Below are 19,540 nucleotides of genomic sequence, written 5' to 3' on the forward strand. Positions count from 1 at the left end.
TATCGTCGACGGAAAAATCTGTACCGTCCACGGCTACATCAACTTTCACACCATCAACAGCACTGGTGCCTATTAGACAGATAGAGGTCACTTTATCCAATAGACACATCTCCAAACAAAGTGTCGACTTCAGTACCCAGTCATCTTCTTGACTGGGAGGAATCTGACGAAGGTCCATTCGGAGATGCACATAGCCCCTCGCAGCTCCATGTCAAGTACCAAGATGAGGATGACGAGGATGAGAATGAACAATACCAACCATACTACTCTCATCAGGAACAATATTACCAACCACGAGAGCCTCAACACAGAGATTCTGTACAGATGCCTTCCTCCTTAATCCAGGATTTACAATCTACGCTACAGGATTATAGGAGAAGGTTCCCACTGGCAGCGGAAGATCAACCACCAGCGCCAGTTTCTCCGGTGACACCAGTCAATGTCCCTCCTCCTCCAGCTACTCCAAGATTGACATCTCACTCAGTCTTAGCTGCACCCCCTAGAGATGAAGGTTCCACTTCAGGGGAAGAGGAAGGAGAAATTTCCACTCCACAACATCCTACAGAGGAATGGGATGATTACTTGGCCCCCACTCCTTCTCTACCACCTCCTCGCCCCTCTGATTCTCCACCCGAGGACATAGGTGGTTTCCATAATCTTATGGACAGAGCCGCGGTACGCTTCCACCTTCCAACATCTGTCTCCCAGTCGGAATGTTTCCTACATGATTTTAAGGAGCAATCACGGAAGTCGGTACGGTCCATTCCGATTATTGATTTCATCTGGAGCGAAGGTACAAAGATTATGCGAAATGGCTACAGTTCCTCCAGTTCAGCAAAAACTGGACAAGAAATACAAGTCAACCCAAGATTCTCCGGCATGCCTTACTGGCCATCTAAAGCCTGACTCAGTGATCTCACAGGCTGCTCAAAGGCGCTCCAAAAACCCATCGACGCCTATCTCTACTCCTCCAGACAATGAAAGACGAAGATTAGACAATATAGGCAAAAGATTCTCCTCCATGTCAGCAATCACTGTCAGGGCAGCAAATTCTTTGGCAATTCTAGGTCGATATGACCGCCAGATGTGGTCCGACATGCAACCTTTTCTGGACCTCCTCTCTGAAAATAAACAAGCAGAGGCACGGAAGATCCTACAAGAGGGTGAGAGTACGTCGGAAGAAATTATTGACTGCGCTCTTGACATAGCCTCTACTGGTTTTCGTGAACTAGCGGGTGCTGCGGTCTTACGACGGCAAGGTTGGCTCAAGGCCACATCCTTTAGGCCTGAAGTGCAGTCCAGAATCCTAGACATGCCCTACGATGGCGAATCTCTATTTGGCAAACATGTAGATGACACGCTTCAAGCCATCAAGACTGACACGGACCCCGCCAAGTCCCTGGGTACCCTGCAGTATCGGAAACAGCCCTTTCGGGGGGCTAGAGGAAGAGGTTTCACCTCATTTCGAGGTTCCTTCCACAGGCAATACCAGCAATCCCAGTACAGACCTTCATACCACCAACAGTACAGGCAATCATCGACTGCTTCCTATACCAGACAAGGAGGTAAACGAAGACAGTGTTCGCAATCCAAAGATCAACCCAGAACACAACGATCTTCTACAGGCACTGGCTATGCTCCCCCAATGCCCACAACATCAGCAAATAGGGGCAAATATTTCCAACTTCATCCAAGAGTGGAAGAAAATAACATCATCCAAAGCGACAAACGCCTGCCTAAAACTATTCCACGGTTTGGGTCTAACAGTGAACCTACAGAAGTCAGTCGTGTTTCCCCCATGCAGGAGAGTTTTCCTGGGAGCAGAATTAGACTCTATCCAAAACAAGGCATATCTCACCCTAGCAAGGCAACAGAAGCTGACCCACTTAGCTGTCACAATCTCCGCAAAAAAGTTTGTTTCGGTACGACTGTTCAAATCGCTCCTGGGCATGATTTCCTTAGCCATAGTCCTAGTACGGCTAGCAAGACTCAAAATGAGGCTGCTGCAAGAAGAACTGCAACTTCAATGGACCCAGTCGCAAGGATCCTTCGATGACTTAATAACTATCACACCAAAAATTCGGCAGGCGTTAGAATGGTGGTCTCACACCAACCACCTCTCCCAAGGTCTTACTTTTCTAGCACCAATAACCGACTTTGTCATCACCACGGATGCCTCCTTGGAAGGATGGGGAGGCCAGTTACAGGACATGCGCATTCAAGGCAGATGGTCCAAGCTCCAAAGAGAGATGCACATAAACATGTTAGAGCTGAAGGCCATTCATCTCACGCTCAAAGCTTTTCTGCCACACATCGCAGGATCATCAGTGTTAGTCAGAATGGACAACATAACAAGCATGTTTTACATCAACAAGCAGGGAGGAACAAGATCCCTCTCCCTCTCAAGAGAAGCTCAGTCTCTTTGGAACTGGCTCACACTGAACAACGTCCGCCTCAGGGCGGAGCACCTGGCTGGGGTCAACAACGCTCTAGCGGACTCTCTCAGCAGGACGGACGACAACTGCCACGAGTGGGAACTCAACCAGGCCATACTCGAGGGCATCTTCCAACGATAGGGTCGGCCGATCCTAGACTTGTTTGCAACCAATCTGAACGCCAAATGCCAGTTTTACGCCAGTCGATACCCACTCCCAGGGTCGTGGGGAAATGCTCTTTTGATGAGATGGTCTGGGATCTTTGCATACGCTTTTCCCTCCATTCCACTGATTCACAGGCTCCTCAGGAAAATGAAGGCCGAATGCTGCAGGATCATTCTCATAGCCCCCAAGTGGCCCAGGCAGTACTGGTACACGGAGCTCCTACTCAGGTCAGTAGCCAATCCAGTCCGCCTGCCTTGCAACCACAATCTTCTAACGAAGAATCAGGGTCTCATCCTACATCCCGACCCAACTTCGCTACAATTGCATGCTTGGCTCCTGAGTACAGAGAGTTCCATGATATGAACATTGATCAAGAATGTAGACTTGTATTATCTAAGGCACGAGCAGAGAGCACGAACAAGACATACAAACTCAAGTGGAAGAGATTCTGTGTTTGGTGCTCTCAGAATAATTTTCACCCACTTCAAATTAATCCTGAGCAAATTCTTTCTTACCTGCCCTCTCTCTCCAAAGCTAGTCTTTCCCATGCATCAGTCAAGATTCACCTAGCAGCTATAGCCTCAAACAGTTTATGAAAGGACTTTTCCGCACTTTTCCTCCTGTGCGATTACCTCCGCCAGAGTGGCATCTTAATATTGTTCTTTCCCAGCTCATGAAAGCTCCTTTTGAGCCCATTCATAGGGCGGAGCTCAAGTACATCACTTGGAAAGTATCAACCTTGCTCGCTCTCACCTCTACCAGGAGAGTCAGTGATATACAGGCGTTCACTACTAAAGAACCTTTTTTAGTTTTCTCTGAAGACTTCGTTATGCTCCGAACCAATCCCAAATACATCCCCAAGGTTCAATCTTCGTTCCACCTCAATGAACCCGTTGTTCTACGAACCTTTTTTCCAAACCCTACTACGATCGCAGAGAAAACTCTCCACTCTTTGTACATCAAACAATGCCTAAAATTTTATCTTCAAAGTACCAAACACATCAGAAAATCAGACCAACTCCTAGTATCTTATTCTCTTGGACGACAGGGAACAGGAGTAACCAAGGCCACTATAGCCCGATGGATTTCTTCGACAATCCAGTTTTGTCACACCAAGGCAGGAAGACCTTTGACTAGGCACCCGAGAGCCCACTCCACAAGAGCAGTCTCCACATCGGCTGCTTTGTTTCAAGGTATTACCCTTGATAAAATATGCCAGGCTGCGACATGGAAAACTACGCACTCCTTTACGCAGCACTATTGTTTGGAGTCATCTCAAAGAACCGACTCTCTAGTAGGGCAAGCTGTTCTACGCCATCTCTTTCATTAAGGTGAGACCTTTCCTTAGTTATAGACAAATGGTTTGAAATGCAAATAACCATGTTTTTCTATTATGCTTCCATATGAATAGTTAATTGTGTTTATGTATGTATTTATATATATATATGTATATATATATATATATATATATATATATTTATATCGTCATTTACAGCATGAATTTCAGTATATATGTACATGATTTTAAAAGTATCTATGTTCCTTCGAAGCTCACGATCAGAAATGTATGAGTTAATTATTTATATTGGAAATAGAGGGTCTTCATGCTTGCACCCTCCATCCACGCTGGATACAATGTTTATCAACCATACTGCTGTCTATTCAGATTCAAGCATGTGAATTTATGAAAGATCCAATACTGGATAAGAAAACAAGTTACTTACCTGTAACTACAGTTATCCAGTATTGGTATCTTTTATAAATTCACATGCGACCCACCCTCCTCCCCTTTGAGGCTCGCATTTCCTCTCAGGTTATAATTTTTCACTCTCGTGCTGGAAAATCTGAGGAAGGGAGCTTCTCTGGAGAAGGTTCTAGAGGGTGCTGGTGCCTGATTGGACAGCAGGCAGGTTTGGGTCCTTTCACAAAAGGACATGGATAGGCTATGTGAGCAATTGCTGGCTCCATTATAGCCTATGGCAAAAAAAAAATATTTATTAATTATTGCTATTTTATGTACCGTTGGACTCCCACTTCGACGCGGATGATTCAAGCATGTGAATTTATGAAAGATACCAATACTAGATAACTGTAGTTACAGGTAAGTAACTTGTTTTCTTCTCCCCCCAATGCCTGTATGTCAATGAAGAATTCGCTCTGTGAGCTTCCTCTCTCATTATTTCGGCAGTTGGATAGATTATTATTATCCCTAGTCTGGGCAGGCAGACGATGCAGAGTCCGCATGGAACTCCTGAAATTGGACCTGGCTAGTGGGGGTCTGGGATTGCCAGACCTCTACCTATATTATCTAGCGGGGTTATTACAGTATGCAGTCTGGTGGTGTGAGGACACTCCTAATTGGGAGAAAGATTTGTTGACTGGCTCGGTCTGTGTGGAGCGACTCCCGCATATACTAATGGGGGCTCTAGTGTTCCACAGGGCACCCCCTATCTGGTAGAACAGGTGTCGAGAGCTTTGGGAGAGTGCGGTTGTACAGGTTCTCAGCAGGGTCCCATACGTGAGTCTGCTTCCGCTGTGGTGGGTCCGGCCCTTTGTCAAGGCTGCTGAGGTGATGGATTTTGCAAAGTGGCGCGCAGGGGGTTGTAATAATGCGGGTGACTTATACCACAACGGCACGTTTATTACAAGGGAAGAAGCGGAGTCCCTGTTTGGAGTTGTCCGTGGGCAGTTCCTACAGTATGCAAACATCTTGTGGACAGCCAGGGAGATATGGGCGACATTTCCAGAGGAGCCGGCTGAATCCCACCACCTGGTGACTCTTCTTGACCCGGGAGGTGACCGCGGTCTCCTGCCCGAACTTGTAAAGCTCTCATGGGTGATAGACTAACTGGGACACAGAGAAGTAGGGGCTGCTGGGAGGCTGACCTGGGTGTAGCACTCACGGATGGGGAATGGAATAGAGCCTGTTCGCTAGTACAAGATGCGACTAGCAATGCTCGGTTTAAATTGACGCACTTTTATTATTTGCATAGAGCACACCTGACACCTCAATGCCTGCATAGAATATCCCCCTCAAGATCTGACAGCTGTGGCCGTTGTGGGGGACGGTCGGCTTCATTTGATCATATGGCATGGGTCTGTAGCTCTGTCCAGTCGTTTTGGCATCAAGTGGTGGAGGCACTCAGGGAGGTCACGGCTGTGTGAGTGCAGGGAGCAATGAAACACTGTTTACTGGGCCTGCTCCCTGTCCCTAAGAAGGGTCGTAAGATGGCGTACAGATTTGATCAATTGGGGCTTATCTTGGCAAAAAGGTGTATTGCGATTCGATGGGCTAGCCCACACCCCCCACTGCTTGCTGATTGGCTGAGTGACTTGGCTGAATGACCCCCTGCTGCTTGCTGAGTGACTTGGCTGAATGGGCCACCGCGGAGGAGTGCCGCCTGCGAAGGGTGTGAGTGGATGAACATGCCACCCGCGACTTGAAGCTCTGGCCTGACATGATTACTGAGTTATCTGGTGTGCGAGAGAGTGAGGGGTAGGACCCCTTAACAGATGGTTCCATCTGCTGAGCTTTGGACTTAGTCCATTCATGGAATGAGGTTGGCGGCTATAGAGGCATGGCTATGAGTTTTTGAGATATCATGGTGGGTGGGTCTCCAGGGTTGACTATTGACGTGGGGGTCGTCATGAGTGGAACCCCTCCTCATCCTGGTCCCTAATTTGTATATGGCCTTTTTACGGTTGACACCCCCCCCCTCTCAGGGGGCGTTCCCCGATCTACCCCCACCAGGCATTCCCTCTCCCCAGGCCACGTATGCATGATGCCTTCGATGTCATATGGGCGTTGTTATACGATTTTCTGCTCTGTCAGTGCTCACTATAATCACAATGTTCTGTCTGTTTGATAGTTGGTGTATTGACATGTACTGCACTAAATGTATAGTGGTTAGTGCCACTAATCAATGTACCCAATACGTTTGTGATGTTTGGTTCGACCTAGTCTAGTGCTATAAATGTTTATTTCTTTATGCCTACTAGGCCAGAACACAATGCGTGAACCCGGGTAGGGGCCTCGAACGGGTGCTCTCATTGGTTGGTCGACTGACTGTATTTTTTTCTTAAATGTAATATGCTGTGATGTAGTGCACAGTTGAATGTGCCCCTTTCTATGCATAAATAAACAAGTAAAAAAAAAAAAATTCCACATCCATCAGGTCCCCCACTTGAATCAACTCCCACTCCTCCACACTGAACGACACAAATGCATATATGTATTTATGCTACATTTGTGTATTGCAAACCTAGGGCCTGATTCTAACTTTGGAGGACGGTGTTAAACCGTCCCAAAAGTGGCGGATATACCACCTACCGTATTACGAGTCCATTATATTCTATGGAACTCGTAATACGGTAGGTGGTATATCCGCCACTTTTGGGACGGTTTAACACCGTCCTCCAAAGTTAGAATCAGGCCCCTAGTGTTTTAATGGAACCATCTTGCGTTCCCTATGTTTAATGTTTAGTGCATTCCTACAAGACATGGAATGTTGAATATGGAATGCTATGATGATTTCACTCAGTTAAACATGGGGTTTCTCTCATCTTCTTGTAAGTTACTTCTTTACACCTAGCTGAGGATCAACAGACCCCTGTGCAGTAATGGAGAGGGGACATTTTCAAGAGTGTGTGCTTCAAGTGAGGGGGACGGGGGTGTTCAAACATTTTGAAATGTAACAGTTGCATAAGACATATTTACAATTGCATCATATTTTGTATATTTACAGTTTAAGGCACAGTGAGAATATTTTTTTTGCTCAGTGTTGCACGATTTATAGGACAGTGTTATAGCTGGGAATGGATCTCTAGGCCCTAATGTTACAAAGTTGGTTCCTTAGCCCAGTGCTTAATTTGAGCCGGTGGTTTCCAGTGCTCGGCACTGGCATATAATTGTCAATGCCAACACTTATGACATCCTGGCAAATGGTGGCGCTGTTTGTGTAATTTGGAGATAAGCACACTAACATTTGTTTATTAGTTTCATGTACAGAAAAACAGCTAATACATGGCACCAAAACCATTCTTATAGCTTTGGGGGCCTGAAGTAGTTTACATTTTCACACTTGTAGGAGTGTGATGGTTAATAGTTGTTGTTACTGGCATTAGCTGCACTGGCAGGCTCAATGGTTGGCAGAAGCTGCAGTGGCCTTCTGATGAGAGCCTGGCACTTATTTTTTACAAATTAAGCACTGTAACTTAGCTATTACACCACATTTCTCAAATAATCGTGAATAAAATAATTATGTATGTTTGAATAAATCACTGCATGTTGTTTTAACCAGATTCAGAAGCACAGGCAAGGACTGTTGAAGAGAAAGGAAGACATCAAAAGGAGGTAAAGGAAAACGGAGACAGATGGCTAAGTAGGTTACAAGCTGAACAGAATTCTGGATTTTCTGAAAAGAAAGAAATTTTACATTGTGGTGAACTGATTCTGTCAACGTGTGCCCGGAGGCAGGACATCCAGGTGTATTCTATAGTAGCAGTTTTTTGATCCAAAACTTTACATTTGTGAGAAAACGGTTCCGTTAAAAACCAATGTGGACTAGTAGCAGAGATACTGATTGTATTACTGGAACACCGGGGTCCTAAGATCCTGATTAGCACTTTATTTCACTATGGCTTAGTTCACCTATCTATTGCAAGGAAGAGTGCTTTTTTAAAAGGTAAAGTACTGGTCCAGTGCAACTATTTCCTAGAATTATGACTTAGAAGATGTAGTTAGTTTTTTCGATATGGGTCTGTCCATACATAGCAAGCAACGAGGACAGTCTTTTCTTAAATATACGTTTAGATGGCATAGATGCATAAAGGGACACAGGCACTCTGGAAACTTTGTCAGTGCTTTTAACAGAACGATTTCAACCGTTTCAGTAGACTATCTCAAGACTCTGAAGAGGAGAAAGTAAACGTGCCCTAGATTCATTTTCTGCATGCAATCCTGTAGGAAATGGTGAAAACCGTCTGAACGTAGATCCGTTGAGCCAGGCACCGAAGACAATCTCTGGAGTAAAATTCCATAGGATGGTGGCATTAGAGGAAGAGGATAGGGTTCTGCATTACTATGGCAGCTCAGCCTCCCTCACTTTGATGGTCGGGAGAATCTTACTAATGCAGGGTGTAACAGTTCGTAGACTCAAATGTAAATTACACTAATCTTAAGGAAGAGTGTTAAATACAGGATCTATGCAGTACTTACATATCCCAGAGACTTAGAAGAGATGGCAAGTTTATTATGGATCTATACTTGATCTAATCCAAGGGATCCACTTTAGAGGACTTCAGAGAGGGGATTTGAAATCTGCAATTTGAAGACTGGCATGGATAGCTGGGTCCACCTTGTCTATCAATTATCTTGCTCTTTCATGCCCATGGACTCTACATGGCCCCTGTGTTTCTCGTCTTTTGATGTTCCTGAGCGAGGGAGAGAAAAGTATTGACTATTATGTAAATGCAGTGACTTTTTTTTAATAACACTTTTTATTGCTTTATTTGTATTAATAATAGGTAAAACAACTACAGTTGCTCTTCTTTTGTATACATCTTGTGCATTCCCCTTTCACCTCCCCCAGCACCTCCATCAAGTGTCTGACCCATGGAGCTAGTCATTCCCTTCTTAACCATCCAGGCCATAGTGTGTTCACCATTTCCTCCAAACGTTCTCATATTTTCATGGACATCCCCTGGCTAAGTATACTGTTTCCTCCATTTTGGTGCACCAGTCCATGCCATTAGTCCACGCTGTTATAGAAGTTGCAGCCAGTGAGTTCCAATGCCTGGCAATTTCTCTTTTGGCCACCACAGTGCCCATTCCCACTGGGATCCTATCACTCCTGAGTCTTCATACATCCTGTAGTATGCCCAACAGTGCAATCCTGGGCTGTGCATCAATGTGTGTCTCCACTACTGTGGATAAGGTCCCCGTAACGGTGGTCCAGTATTTTTGTATATACAGACATGACCACACCATGTCATAGAAGTCTGCTTGTGGGTCTTCACATCTGTTGCATGTGGGTGAGGTGCAGTTGCCAGCCTTTCATGATCGGAGGGTTTTGAGGTATGCCTGATGCAGATATTTGAATTGCACCAGCTGATGCATTGCAGATATCGTTAGGGCATGAGAGGCCAAACACGCCAGTCTACCTTGTATAGTGTTCCTACCCACCCCCCACACTTCTCCCTTAAAGGCCCCAGCAGGTCAGGAGAATAAAACACCAGGGTTTTACATATCTGAGAGGTTCTGTGCTTTCCCAGGTGGACCATGAGCAGGCGTTCCTCCAGTGGGTTATTCTCTGTAATGTCCTCTATTGTTTCTTGGTATTTGCTCAGTGCGTGACGAAGTTGTAGGTTCCTAAAGAGTTGGGAATTGGGCAATTAGAAATTGTCAACCAGGCTCTGGAAGGTCTTGATGTCGCTTTGATCCCACATTTGTCCAACTTTCGATATCTCTGTGCGGTCCCAGCCTTTGAAGCCCTCTAAGCCCGAGACCTGGGCCAGCAAGTGGTACAGGGATTTTTTATTGTGAGCTTTCCATTCTATCCCGCCCACCTCAGTGCCCCCTCCATACCCGGAAGACCACCTGGGTCACCTCTGGAGGGAGTTCAGAGTTGATTGACTTCACATGATTCCCATCACTGAATTAAGGTCAAGAAGGGAGAGTTCCCAGTGGTATGCGGAATCTCCCCACACCACTGCATTTACTTATTTATGGTAGGCAGTTGGGCTGCCCAGTAGTAGGGTCAGGTATCTGCCATGAAAAGCCCGCCTTCATATACAGAGCGGATGCATTTACCCGATGACACTCTAGGGGGCTTACCTGGCCAGACAAATCCACGCCCCATGGCCACAACTGCTTTGAACCACATGTACAAACACCGCAGGAGCATCTTCATTTTTAAAAGGGGTATCCTGCTCATTAGGTTAAGGAGATGTTTGCCCCACCGTGCCATGTCTTCCCTGACCTTCTGAACCAGGGGGCATAGATTAAGGCTCCGAGCAAGGCCAGGTTCCCAGGAAATATTAACTCTGAAGTATAGGAAGCTCAGGTGGCATTTTGGGATTCGAGGGTACCAGGTTTCATCCCGGCGGTCACATCTAATGGGCACCAGGGTAGACTTATCCCAATTAACTCGTAGCCCAGAAGCCACCCCAAAGCTATCCAGAATGTGAATTAGTCAGAAGCTCGCGTCCGCTGTGCGGGCGAAGAATAGCAACACGTCAGCATTTTGGACTATTCGATCCTTTGTCACCAGTCCCCAGTGAAAACCCCAAACTTGAGCATCACATTGGATCCACACCCTCAGTGGCTTAACGACCAGTGTGAAAGGGAGGGGTGAGAGGGGGCAGCCCTGTGTGGTGCACCTTCCAATGGGGAATCGAGGAGACAGGACCCCATTAATACACACCTAAGCTTGAGGGATGGCATAAAGGACTCCCGACGTAGGCTCTGAACTGGGGTCTCATCTAAAAATGAGCTGTGAACAGTGTCAAAGGCCTTCTCGAAATCTATCGGTAAGTCGGCGATTGGGCCGCCCCACTCCCTAATGTAGATCAGCACCAGGTGCACCCTCTGTTTACAGTGTCCAGTGCTGCTAAATGGTATAAAACCACATAGGTCAGGGTGGACCGGATGGGGTATGACCCGCAATAGGCAGTTGGCTAGGAGTGTAGCATACATCTTAACCTCTGTGTTGATGAGCTAGTATGAGGCACAGTGGGGCTGGTGTGGCCCTGAGTATGACAGCCAGCGTTGCCAAAACCACGTCTGGGGGTGAGGGAGCCCTTGGTACTCGCCTTGGTAAACAATTTCAGGTAGGGTGGAAGGATGTCTGGTCAATGCAGTGACAATTTAAGGTGGAAGGGTCTTGTAGAGAATTATTAATGCCAAGTATGGCACCTAGGTTGAAAAGTTTAAACATACATCGAAGATTGTTGTTTAAAGTGACAGTTGGATAAATGTTGGAGACCGCATAATGTGAACTTAAATACTTTGACAAAGCTTTACCAGTATACCAGCTGAGAATACCTAATCGGGAATCAAATGCGCTTGTGATTTGAAGAATTCAGAAAAGGGTTTGATTGCTTTAAACAGCAAGAATACTTTATACATTTTCCTGTTTAGCAAGATTTCTTTCATGTGTCTTCTGATAGGGACTTTAAACTGCCTCGCCTCAAATGTTGATGTTTTTCTAAGGCACAGTTGTGTTTACATTCACCCATCTGTGTGTGCCATGTGCGTGGTGTGATCACCTTAAATGCATCCTCTGTTTTGGAAGAATGGTAGCAATCAGTATTGGAGCTGTTTTCTAATGGGGGTTCTAACTGACATCAAACTGACAATGAAAGCAAATCTTGAGTTGTCTGTGATGTCACTTGCAATCACGATTTGAAAATGTCCCATCGTTAATAATTGCCCATCCATAATTTGTGTTGCCGTGTATAACCTCGTCTGGCCCTCCCTTCTGCAGTGTAAAAATGCAAAAGAAATAACTTAAATGACTTCAAACCTGCTTCGGTCCTGCTGGATATTTACCCCTTAATCCTACCTCTTTCAGCAGCTCACTCCTACAAAATACCTGGCATCCTACCATCCTCTCTTACCTCCCTCTGAGCTTCCCCTCTTCACCCTGTGCCGTGCTTCACAGAATCTGATACTATGCCGGCAGTGGCACTGGGTGAGACATTGATCATGGTGAACAATTCTCCGGCGGCTGCAGGTCTGCTGAGACCTGTGTTAGACAAGTAAGATGGTGGTTGGTGATGCCAAAACATCATCTGCATTAAACCGCCTCCCTCTGTGGTGCAGAGATCCGAGAGCGAAGGAGGCAAAGACGGATAAGATGTTCTCTGCAATAACACCACTTTTCTTCCCTTTCTAAAGAGCCGAGCAATCTGAGGAACGACAGAGGAAGTGACTGTTTCCCCATGATGTCACAACAGCGGGAAACAACTTTTGTTTTGGCAATGCTGTGACGTAACAATTGGATTTTGAATCTGGATGTTTATGCTAATGGCTTAAGTTATACATAAGAGTTAAGCCAGTAATGTAGCAATAAACTTGTGTTGAATTGTAGATAATAAACTTGAAATGATGTGCTAGCACTGGTTCAGTGAGGATGGTTATGTGTGAGCCAGTCACCAACCTGTCGCTAACTGCAGACATTTTGTGGAGTAGGTCACAAACAGAAATGATCTGGCCACCAGGATTCTAGAGAATCTGCAGTACCTTGTGATTTGGTCTTATGGATGACTATTCAGTCTAGGGCGTGTCCTGCCGTACTAAAAGTTTGTATACCAGATCATCATAGTCCAGGGTAAGTGCAATAGATAAAAAAACGTCTAAACCTAGTAGATTATTCCGTTTTATGACACATGGATCCACTTGCTCAACACGTGAACTATTTCCTCCAAGACCTGGTCTGTTCCAGAGTTGCTGCACTTAGTAGCTTATCCTCTTCCTGTCCCATTCAGACAGTGCTGTGTCACTCATTCCTCACCTCGCGAGTGTAGGAAATAGACTCTGTTGACCAAAAGGTCTTATGTTTATATGTGAATTTGAAAAAAAGAATATATATAATGATAGGCACTAAACAGTAAGTCCATCTTAATCAGAAGGCTCTAAGACTTTTCTCTTTTCCTTTTGTTTGAGAGCTAAAGTAGGAAGAAAGGGCCACATTACTGAACTAATTTGCCCAGGTTCTGTCAATGGGCACTGATAAAGAATGTCTTATTTTGCAGGTGTTGTTGACTTGTTTGGCATACACCTATCCGGTGTGCTTGTAAGAAAGCTTGGCCACCAGGGAAGCCTTTAGAACACTTTTGATGAGGGATTTTTTTCAATGTCTTTTCCTGCATGTTGAAAGCATTTTGATCAACTGGATGCTCATGCTAGTGAGGGAAAAAACATGCTCGTTATAAAATCACATTATTGTAGCTTTATTGAATTAAACAGTGATTTGAAACATCGCATTTATGAGCGATTCCTTTGAAGCCGTGAGCTTTTCTGAGGTTCTCCGAAGCCTCCAAGTTGCCTCCAACTTGAAAACGACCTTCCAAGTGGCAGTCCCCCACACTTTTTACTCTGCTTGTAAAATAGAGATGATGTGAACCTTTTGATGTGTACTGCTGTTTCCTCACGTGTATGTCAGAATTCCAAACAAGCCAGGAGGTATCCTTCTGTCTTTTTAGATGACACATAGTGCTTGCAGAGCAAGGGACATGTGAAGAACCTAGATGAAATGCACTTGTAACATTTTATAATAGGCAGTTTGAGGAGTCATCAACAGTTATTGTATCTGACTAGAAAACTACCAACGCCTCAGCTTTCTAGGGATTCAAATTAGTAACAACTGTAATTGTATATAAAGATGTTATTAAATCTGAGATTTGAAGGGCAACTCTAGGTAACACCTTTTAAAGACTGTTCTCTGAATTCAAGCTAGGTGATTGGTGGTGGTGTGAGCTGTCATACATGTTAAATTGTACTTGTCTGTGTTACATCTAGCCATTGGTTAATGCAAGGTTTCTATACGTTTTAAGTAGAGATTAGCCTTAAAGGCAAGGTTACCAGTGTGCTAAAAAAAAAAAAATAGCTTTGGTTTGGTGGCGTTTGTGTTATGTTTTTTTTTTCTTACAGGCGGTGTCTATGACGGTCCCAATTGTGAGCTTTGGTCCTTGTTCGCTGCTCTCCCAGTGTCTGTCTGTAGAACATTCTGCACACATCCTTGTGACTTTTCCTTAATAGTTGTCTTCAGCTTTATTCGAGGACATATTCCAGGAAGCATCAATATTCCATATGGTTCTGCTTTCACCGCAGAAGGAGAACTTGTCCAGTGTCCTTCCACAGCCACACTGCAGAGCTTCAGAGGAAGAGTGATCGTAGTCGTAGGGAATGTGTCTCATAACACAGCAGAGGTAAGTCAACCAATATGATCGACTTCTGAGTATGAAGGGTGTACATTTTATGTAATATGATCGACCTCTTTAAGCTTGTATGGTGCGCAATTGTATACATTGCTGTTTTTTTTTTTTTTTTTTTTTTTTACTGTAGAAAGGCATATATTGTGTAACACAAAAATAAACAAAGGGTCTGTTCCTCGGTCAAGCTTTTATACATCAACCCCGCAGCTAGGGTACAAATTCGTTGTCACATATCGGGCCTTGTTGCTATACGAGGGACCCGCCAGGGGTGCCCACTATCCCCTCTTCTATTCGGCACTTGAACTCCTGACACACTATCTGCCTGGCCTAGGCCAACACTGAAGGATCACATTGGGAGGCGATATGCATTCAGTTTCTCTTTATGCTAACAGCATACTCCACTGCCTCAGAGGCGTAAGGGCAATTCTGCCCACTATCGCTGCTCACTGACATTGCTGCCTTCTCTGGACTTGTGGTTAGCTGGCCCAAGTCTTGCCTCTTTCCCTTCTCTCTGAACCCCATGTATAAAGTGAACCGCACTGCACTTGAATAGCAGACTGCGACATTTTGCTACCTAAGGATCCATATATAACATAAACCAGAAGACCTCCTAGAGGGCAATCTAATTTGTGCGGTCTCTGCAATACGTGCACAGATGTCCTTCTGGCAGTCCCTACTGCTATCAGTGCGAGGACGTAGCGTAGACTAAAATGGTGGTCTTACTACGGCTACTCTACTATTTTGTCAACCTCCCCCTTTTCATACACCGCCCTTTTTAGGCTCCCTGGAACGCATTTTAGCGGCCTCATTTGACATAATATGCGTCACAGGATAGCACTGCTTAAACTTTGCCTCCTGACAGGTAGTGGTGGGATCAATGCCCCCAGTTTTAAACACTACTACCTGGCTTCACAACTTCAGTGGATATCACACTGGTTTTTGGGTATGGGCCTCGCCAACACTGCCTCGTTACCTCCCCCACCAAGGACCTGGAGCGCGCATTGCACTTATTTGAGTCACTCACCAAGTCTCCACACCACACATTCCTCTTCTTAATGTTGCACATAGATGCTGTTGCAGGGGATTATTTTGCATGGCGTATTCCCCTGCACTGCCCCTCCTTGGCATTACTTGTAGCCAAGTATATACTACCTTCAGAGAACTGACACCATGTCATGCAGCGGGCTTGTGCAGCTTAGGTGACATGTACAGCAACGCTGCTTTCCTGTCTATGAATGCACTGCACTGAGCTCCCATCAGGACAGTTTTTATTGCATGCCTCCATCCTCGACATTTTGACTTAGCCATGGGGTGAAATACAGCAGGAACTTCCACATAATTTATCATGCAAAACTTACACATATTGAGCATGGGCAGACATCAGACCTGGTGGATCGCCTGCACTTTGCGGTCGCACACGGCATCACCCTTTGCTGTAAAATCCTACACCGCACAAGAACTAGGTTGCACAAAGTCATCGGAACCAACAACGATAAGTCTCTAAAGGGTGTGGAGGAGCGGGACACTGCTGTACACATTATGGAGATATGTCTACCTCTAGTCTTTCTAGAAACAAGTTGAACAATGTGTTTTCTTAGAGTTAGGAGAATGGATTGACACCACTCCTCCACTAACAACACTGGGATGATGTGACCGTGCCCAGATACAATTTACTTTTCTATAATCTGGCCCTAATAGTGACTTGACCTGACATAGTATGCTCCTGGGAAGTGGCAACGTCTCCCAGCCTGATAGCATGGTCCTGCAACATGGATTGGGGCATGTGGGTCGAGGCCATGGTATACAAGGCCAGAGGGTTGCCCTCAAAATTTTGAAAAGATTTGGGCCAAATTGTGATATTTCTGGAATAAGAGGAAATGAGAGATCAAATTGAAGGGATGGAAAATGCTTCATCTTGGTGGGGAAAACATTTAGTTTAGAATTCTAAACACCAAGTACAAACTAGTGTGGGACCCACTTGAACTTGGGAGGGGAGAGCAATATATGCCACTATAGAGGTATAGATCCTATGTATGAAAGATGATGGTATCTGTCTTGATATGGATGATATTAATCTCTGTCAAATTGTAGAATATTTGTCTGATGTTAGAACGGAGAAAAAGTTAATAAAAAGATATACAAAAACAATGTTTAATCATGCCACATCTTATAGGTTGCACAATGCCAAGGCACGCCAGTAAGCGAGAAAGTTATGACTATCCGCGTGGAAACGACTTCTAAGGCAAAAACATAATTATTGGACGGGCAAGGTGTCCTCCTGGCAACTGTTAGTCCTAAACCGGTTTTAGAGTTTTTCGTAAAGAACCGTAGCTCAATATTCTGGATTTAAAATTCCCTCCAGACACTAAACTTATTGTGTGAGTCGGGACACAAAAAAGTAGGTCTCGTACGTCATCTACTCGCAGAACTCATCTGTTTCTTACTGCAGTTCTCAACAGGGGCTCGATTTGTCACAGAGTGTTTTTAATGAGCAACCAGTGTTTTTATTGTTTTCTAAATGCAATAGCTGACAGCTTCAGGGCCTCAAGTGAGCTGACGTAGTCGGAGCAGGGGTTACTAATGGTATCCTTACACTTAATACATGCTGGAAGAACATCGTCCACTAGTTAGGGTGCCTTGTAGTAGGTTAACATTATTTCAAAACAACACCAAGTTCATCCATGCCAACATTTTAGAAGGGAAAAGTGGGAGATTTCTAGAAAAAAATCGGGAGAATGTATTTCCCCCACATATTGGGGCCTGAATCGGATTACTGTTATGTAAGGGATTTGCAAATCTGCTGCTGCAGGATCGGATATGCAAATGTACGGTGTTTTTCTTTACCTGTCAGAAGCAGGGAGCAAGCGCTATTTCAGACAGATAGAGCGTGATGCAAGTGCTGTGCACTAGCCTGCCGGAGCAGGTTACTGACCGTGCATACTCCGAGTTACACAAGACCAGGCCCTGTCAGCTGAAGCTGGCAGAGGAATCGGGTTTTTACATGCTGGAATCCGGAGGCGGGAGACTAGCCTTGAAATCAGTAGTCTCCTGTCTGAATCGGGAGAGTTGACATGTATGCAAGTTCGATGGGCGTCATTTTTTATTTTCAGACCTCACTCGCCCCTCATAAAGTACTGCTTACTGAGTTTGATGGTTATTGTTTAAACATTTTACATCGCCAAACAGAAGAAGGTTCAGTGATTCTAAGCACTTCGAGTCGTTTTTTTTCATTTACCCCAGAGAAGCTCCTAAAAACTGGAAGATCAGAAATGCAGTAGAGAACCACACGGAGAAACAAAGGCAGCATTGGCGGAAACGAGAAAAACAGAATGGTTGTTTAGTTCATTGTCTTGTTTATTTCCAGGATGTCAGAAGAAAGGGCTGGTACGTTATAACAAGCATTTGCAATGCACTAGGGTCTCGCATTTGTCGGAGTTACAGCTGTTGTAAACTCCCAACCGGATTTTTCCTGCATTTAAAGAAAAAAACAGAAACAGCGCGATTGCGCTGTACAGTTCACATAAAGTGCGTTTATTAAAGTAACTGGCGAAAGTGCGATTAACAAAGCGCTCGACTTCTGGCCAGCGAGATCGCACTCCAAAAACAGAGAAAAAGTAGTCCACAACCACAGTGAGCCTCGTATGTTTTCCGTACTTGGTCGCTGCGCTCGAGGAGGGCTAACCACGGAAAAGGCATGACATATGCGCGCCTTTCACCAATCAAAAGAAGCGGATTCTAACAGGCAAGCCAACTTGCCAATGAAAGACACTGACGTGACGTCGACGGGGCTCCGAGCTCTTTTCTAATACCTAAAGCGTCTCGCTAGCGATACGCATGCACAAGCGCATGCGACGCAGGCTCAACCCTAAAAAGCACCCACGCCCTTATTCACAAAAAACAGAGGCAAGTGGACCCCCAGAGTCCTTGAGTTATGTTTTTCTTATCTGTGCTTTGTAACTAAGATTTGGGATGCTATTAATTTTCCTTGTACATGTGTGGCTCCATGAAGGATATGTACACCAGAGCCAAGACAACATTGGGTAAGGACATACTGGTAGACCGTAGTTAACCTGGCACAGGGCCAAGACCTGTCTACCAACACCTCTTTTTAGAGTATGATCGCCTATCACTATAGGATACGCCACTGCTGAAAAAACACATGCCATCATGCTAATCTGTTATAATAGTAGTCGTAAAAACATTTAAAAACGTAAGCACACTCAGCCTGCCCGAAGAAAGTGGTAAGCAGACACATTTCAGAATAAACATCTGTCAAACCACTTTAACTTTGCTTTTCATGATGTTGGACATCTAGAGATAGTCTCTACATTTTACTAATACCTTCACTATGAATGCTACTTGGACATGTATTTTACCATCGTTACTCATACATTCAAGAACACAGCGTGCCTACCTCTGTCATATAGACATGTCTGGCATCGCACAGGCCACCTTTCAGTAGCTGCTGCTTTATTTGACCACTGTGTTTACCTTTATTCAGATATTTGTCTGTATTGTACTATGCTGATGGTTGTTTTACTTACATGGCTGCTTTACAAGGTATTTGGTAGGCTATGCTTGGTATTGCCCAAGTGGGTTAGTGTAGGAAAATGCCTCTCGTTGGCATGGTTACCCTCTAACCTTTTGCCTTTTGTTGATGCTAGCTATGATTGAAAGTGTGCTGGGACCCTGCTAACCTTGCCCCAGCATTAATGTTCTTTCCCTAAACTGTACCTTTGTCTCCACAATTGGCACATCCCTGGCACACAGATAAGTCCCTTGTAAGTGGTACCCCTGGTAACAAGGGCCCTGTGGCCAGGGAAGCTCTCTAAGGGCTGCAGCATGTATTATGCCACCCTAGGGACCCCTCACTCAGCACATGCACACTGCCCCACTGATTGTGTGTGCTGGTGGGGAGGAAATGACTAAGCTGACATGGCACTCCCCTCAGAGTGCATGCCCACAACCCACTGCCTGTGGCATAGGTAAGTTACCCCTCTAGC

At 45.1% G+C, this 19,540-nt stretch overlaps 1 protein-coding gene across 2 annotated transcripts in view; it reads left to right on the plus strand.

Moving 5' to 3' along the window:
- The window catches only part of TBCK (TBC1 domain containing kinase), a 1,319,282-nt gene that overhangs the window by 1,120,343 nt on the left and 179,399 nt on the right, over positions 1 to 19,540 (plus strand). For both annotated transcript variants that reach the window (XM_069241253.1, XM_069241261.1), the window contains one exon: positions 14,372 to 14,531. In XM_069241253.1, coding sequence (XP_069097354.1) covers positions 14,372 to 14,531 — 160 coding nt within the window. The remainder of the gene's footprint in view (positions 1 to 14,371; positions 14,532 to 19,540) is intronic.

Source organism: Pleurodeles waltl, chromosome 1_2 (assembly GCF_031143425.1).
Source record: "Pleurodeles waltl isolate 20211129_DDA chromosome 1_2, aPleWal1.hap1.20221129, whole genome shotgun sequence".
Taxonomy (NCBI): domain Eukaryota; kingdom Metazoa; phylum Chordata; class Amphibia; order Caudata; family Salamandridae; genus Pleurodeles; species Pleurodeles waltl.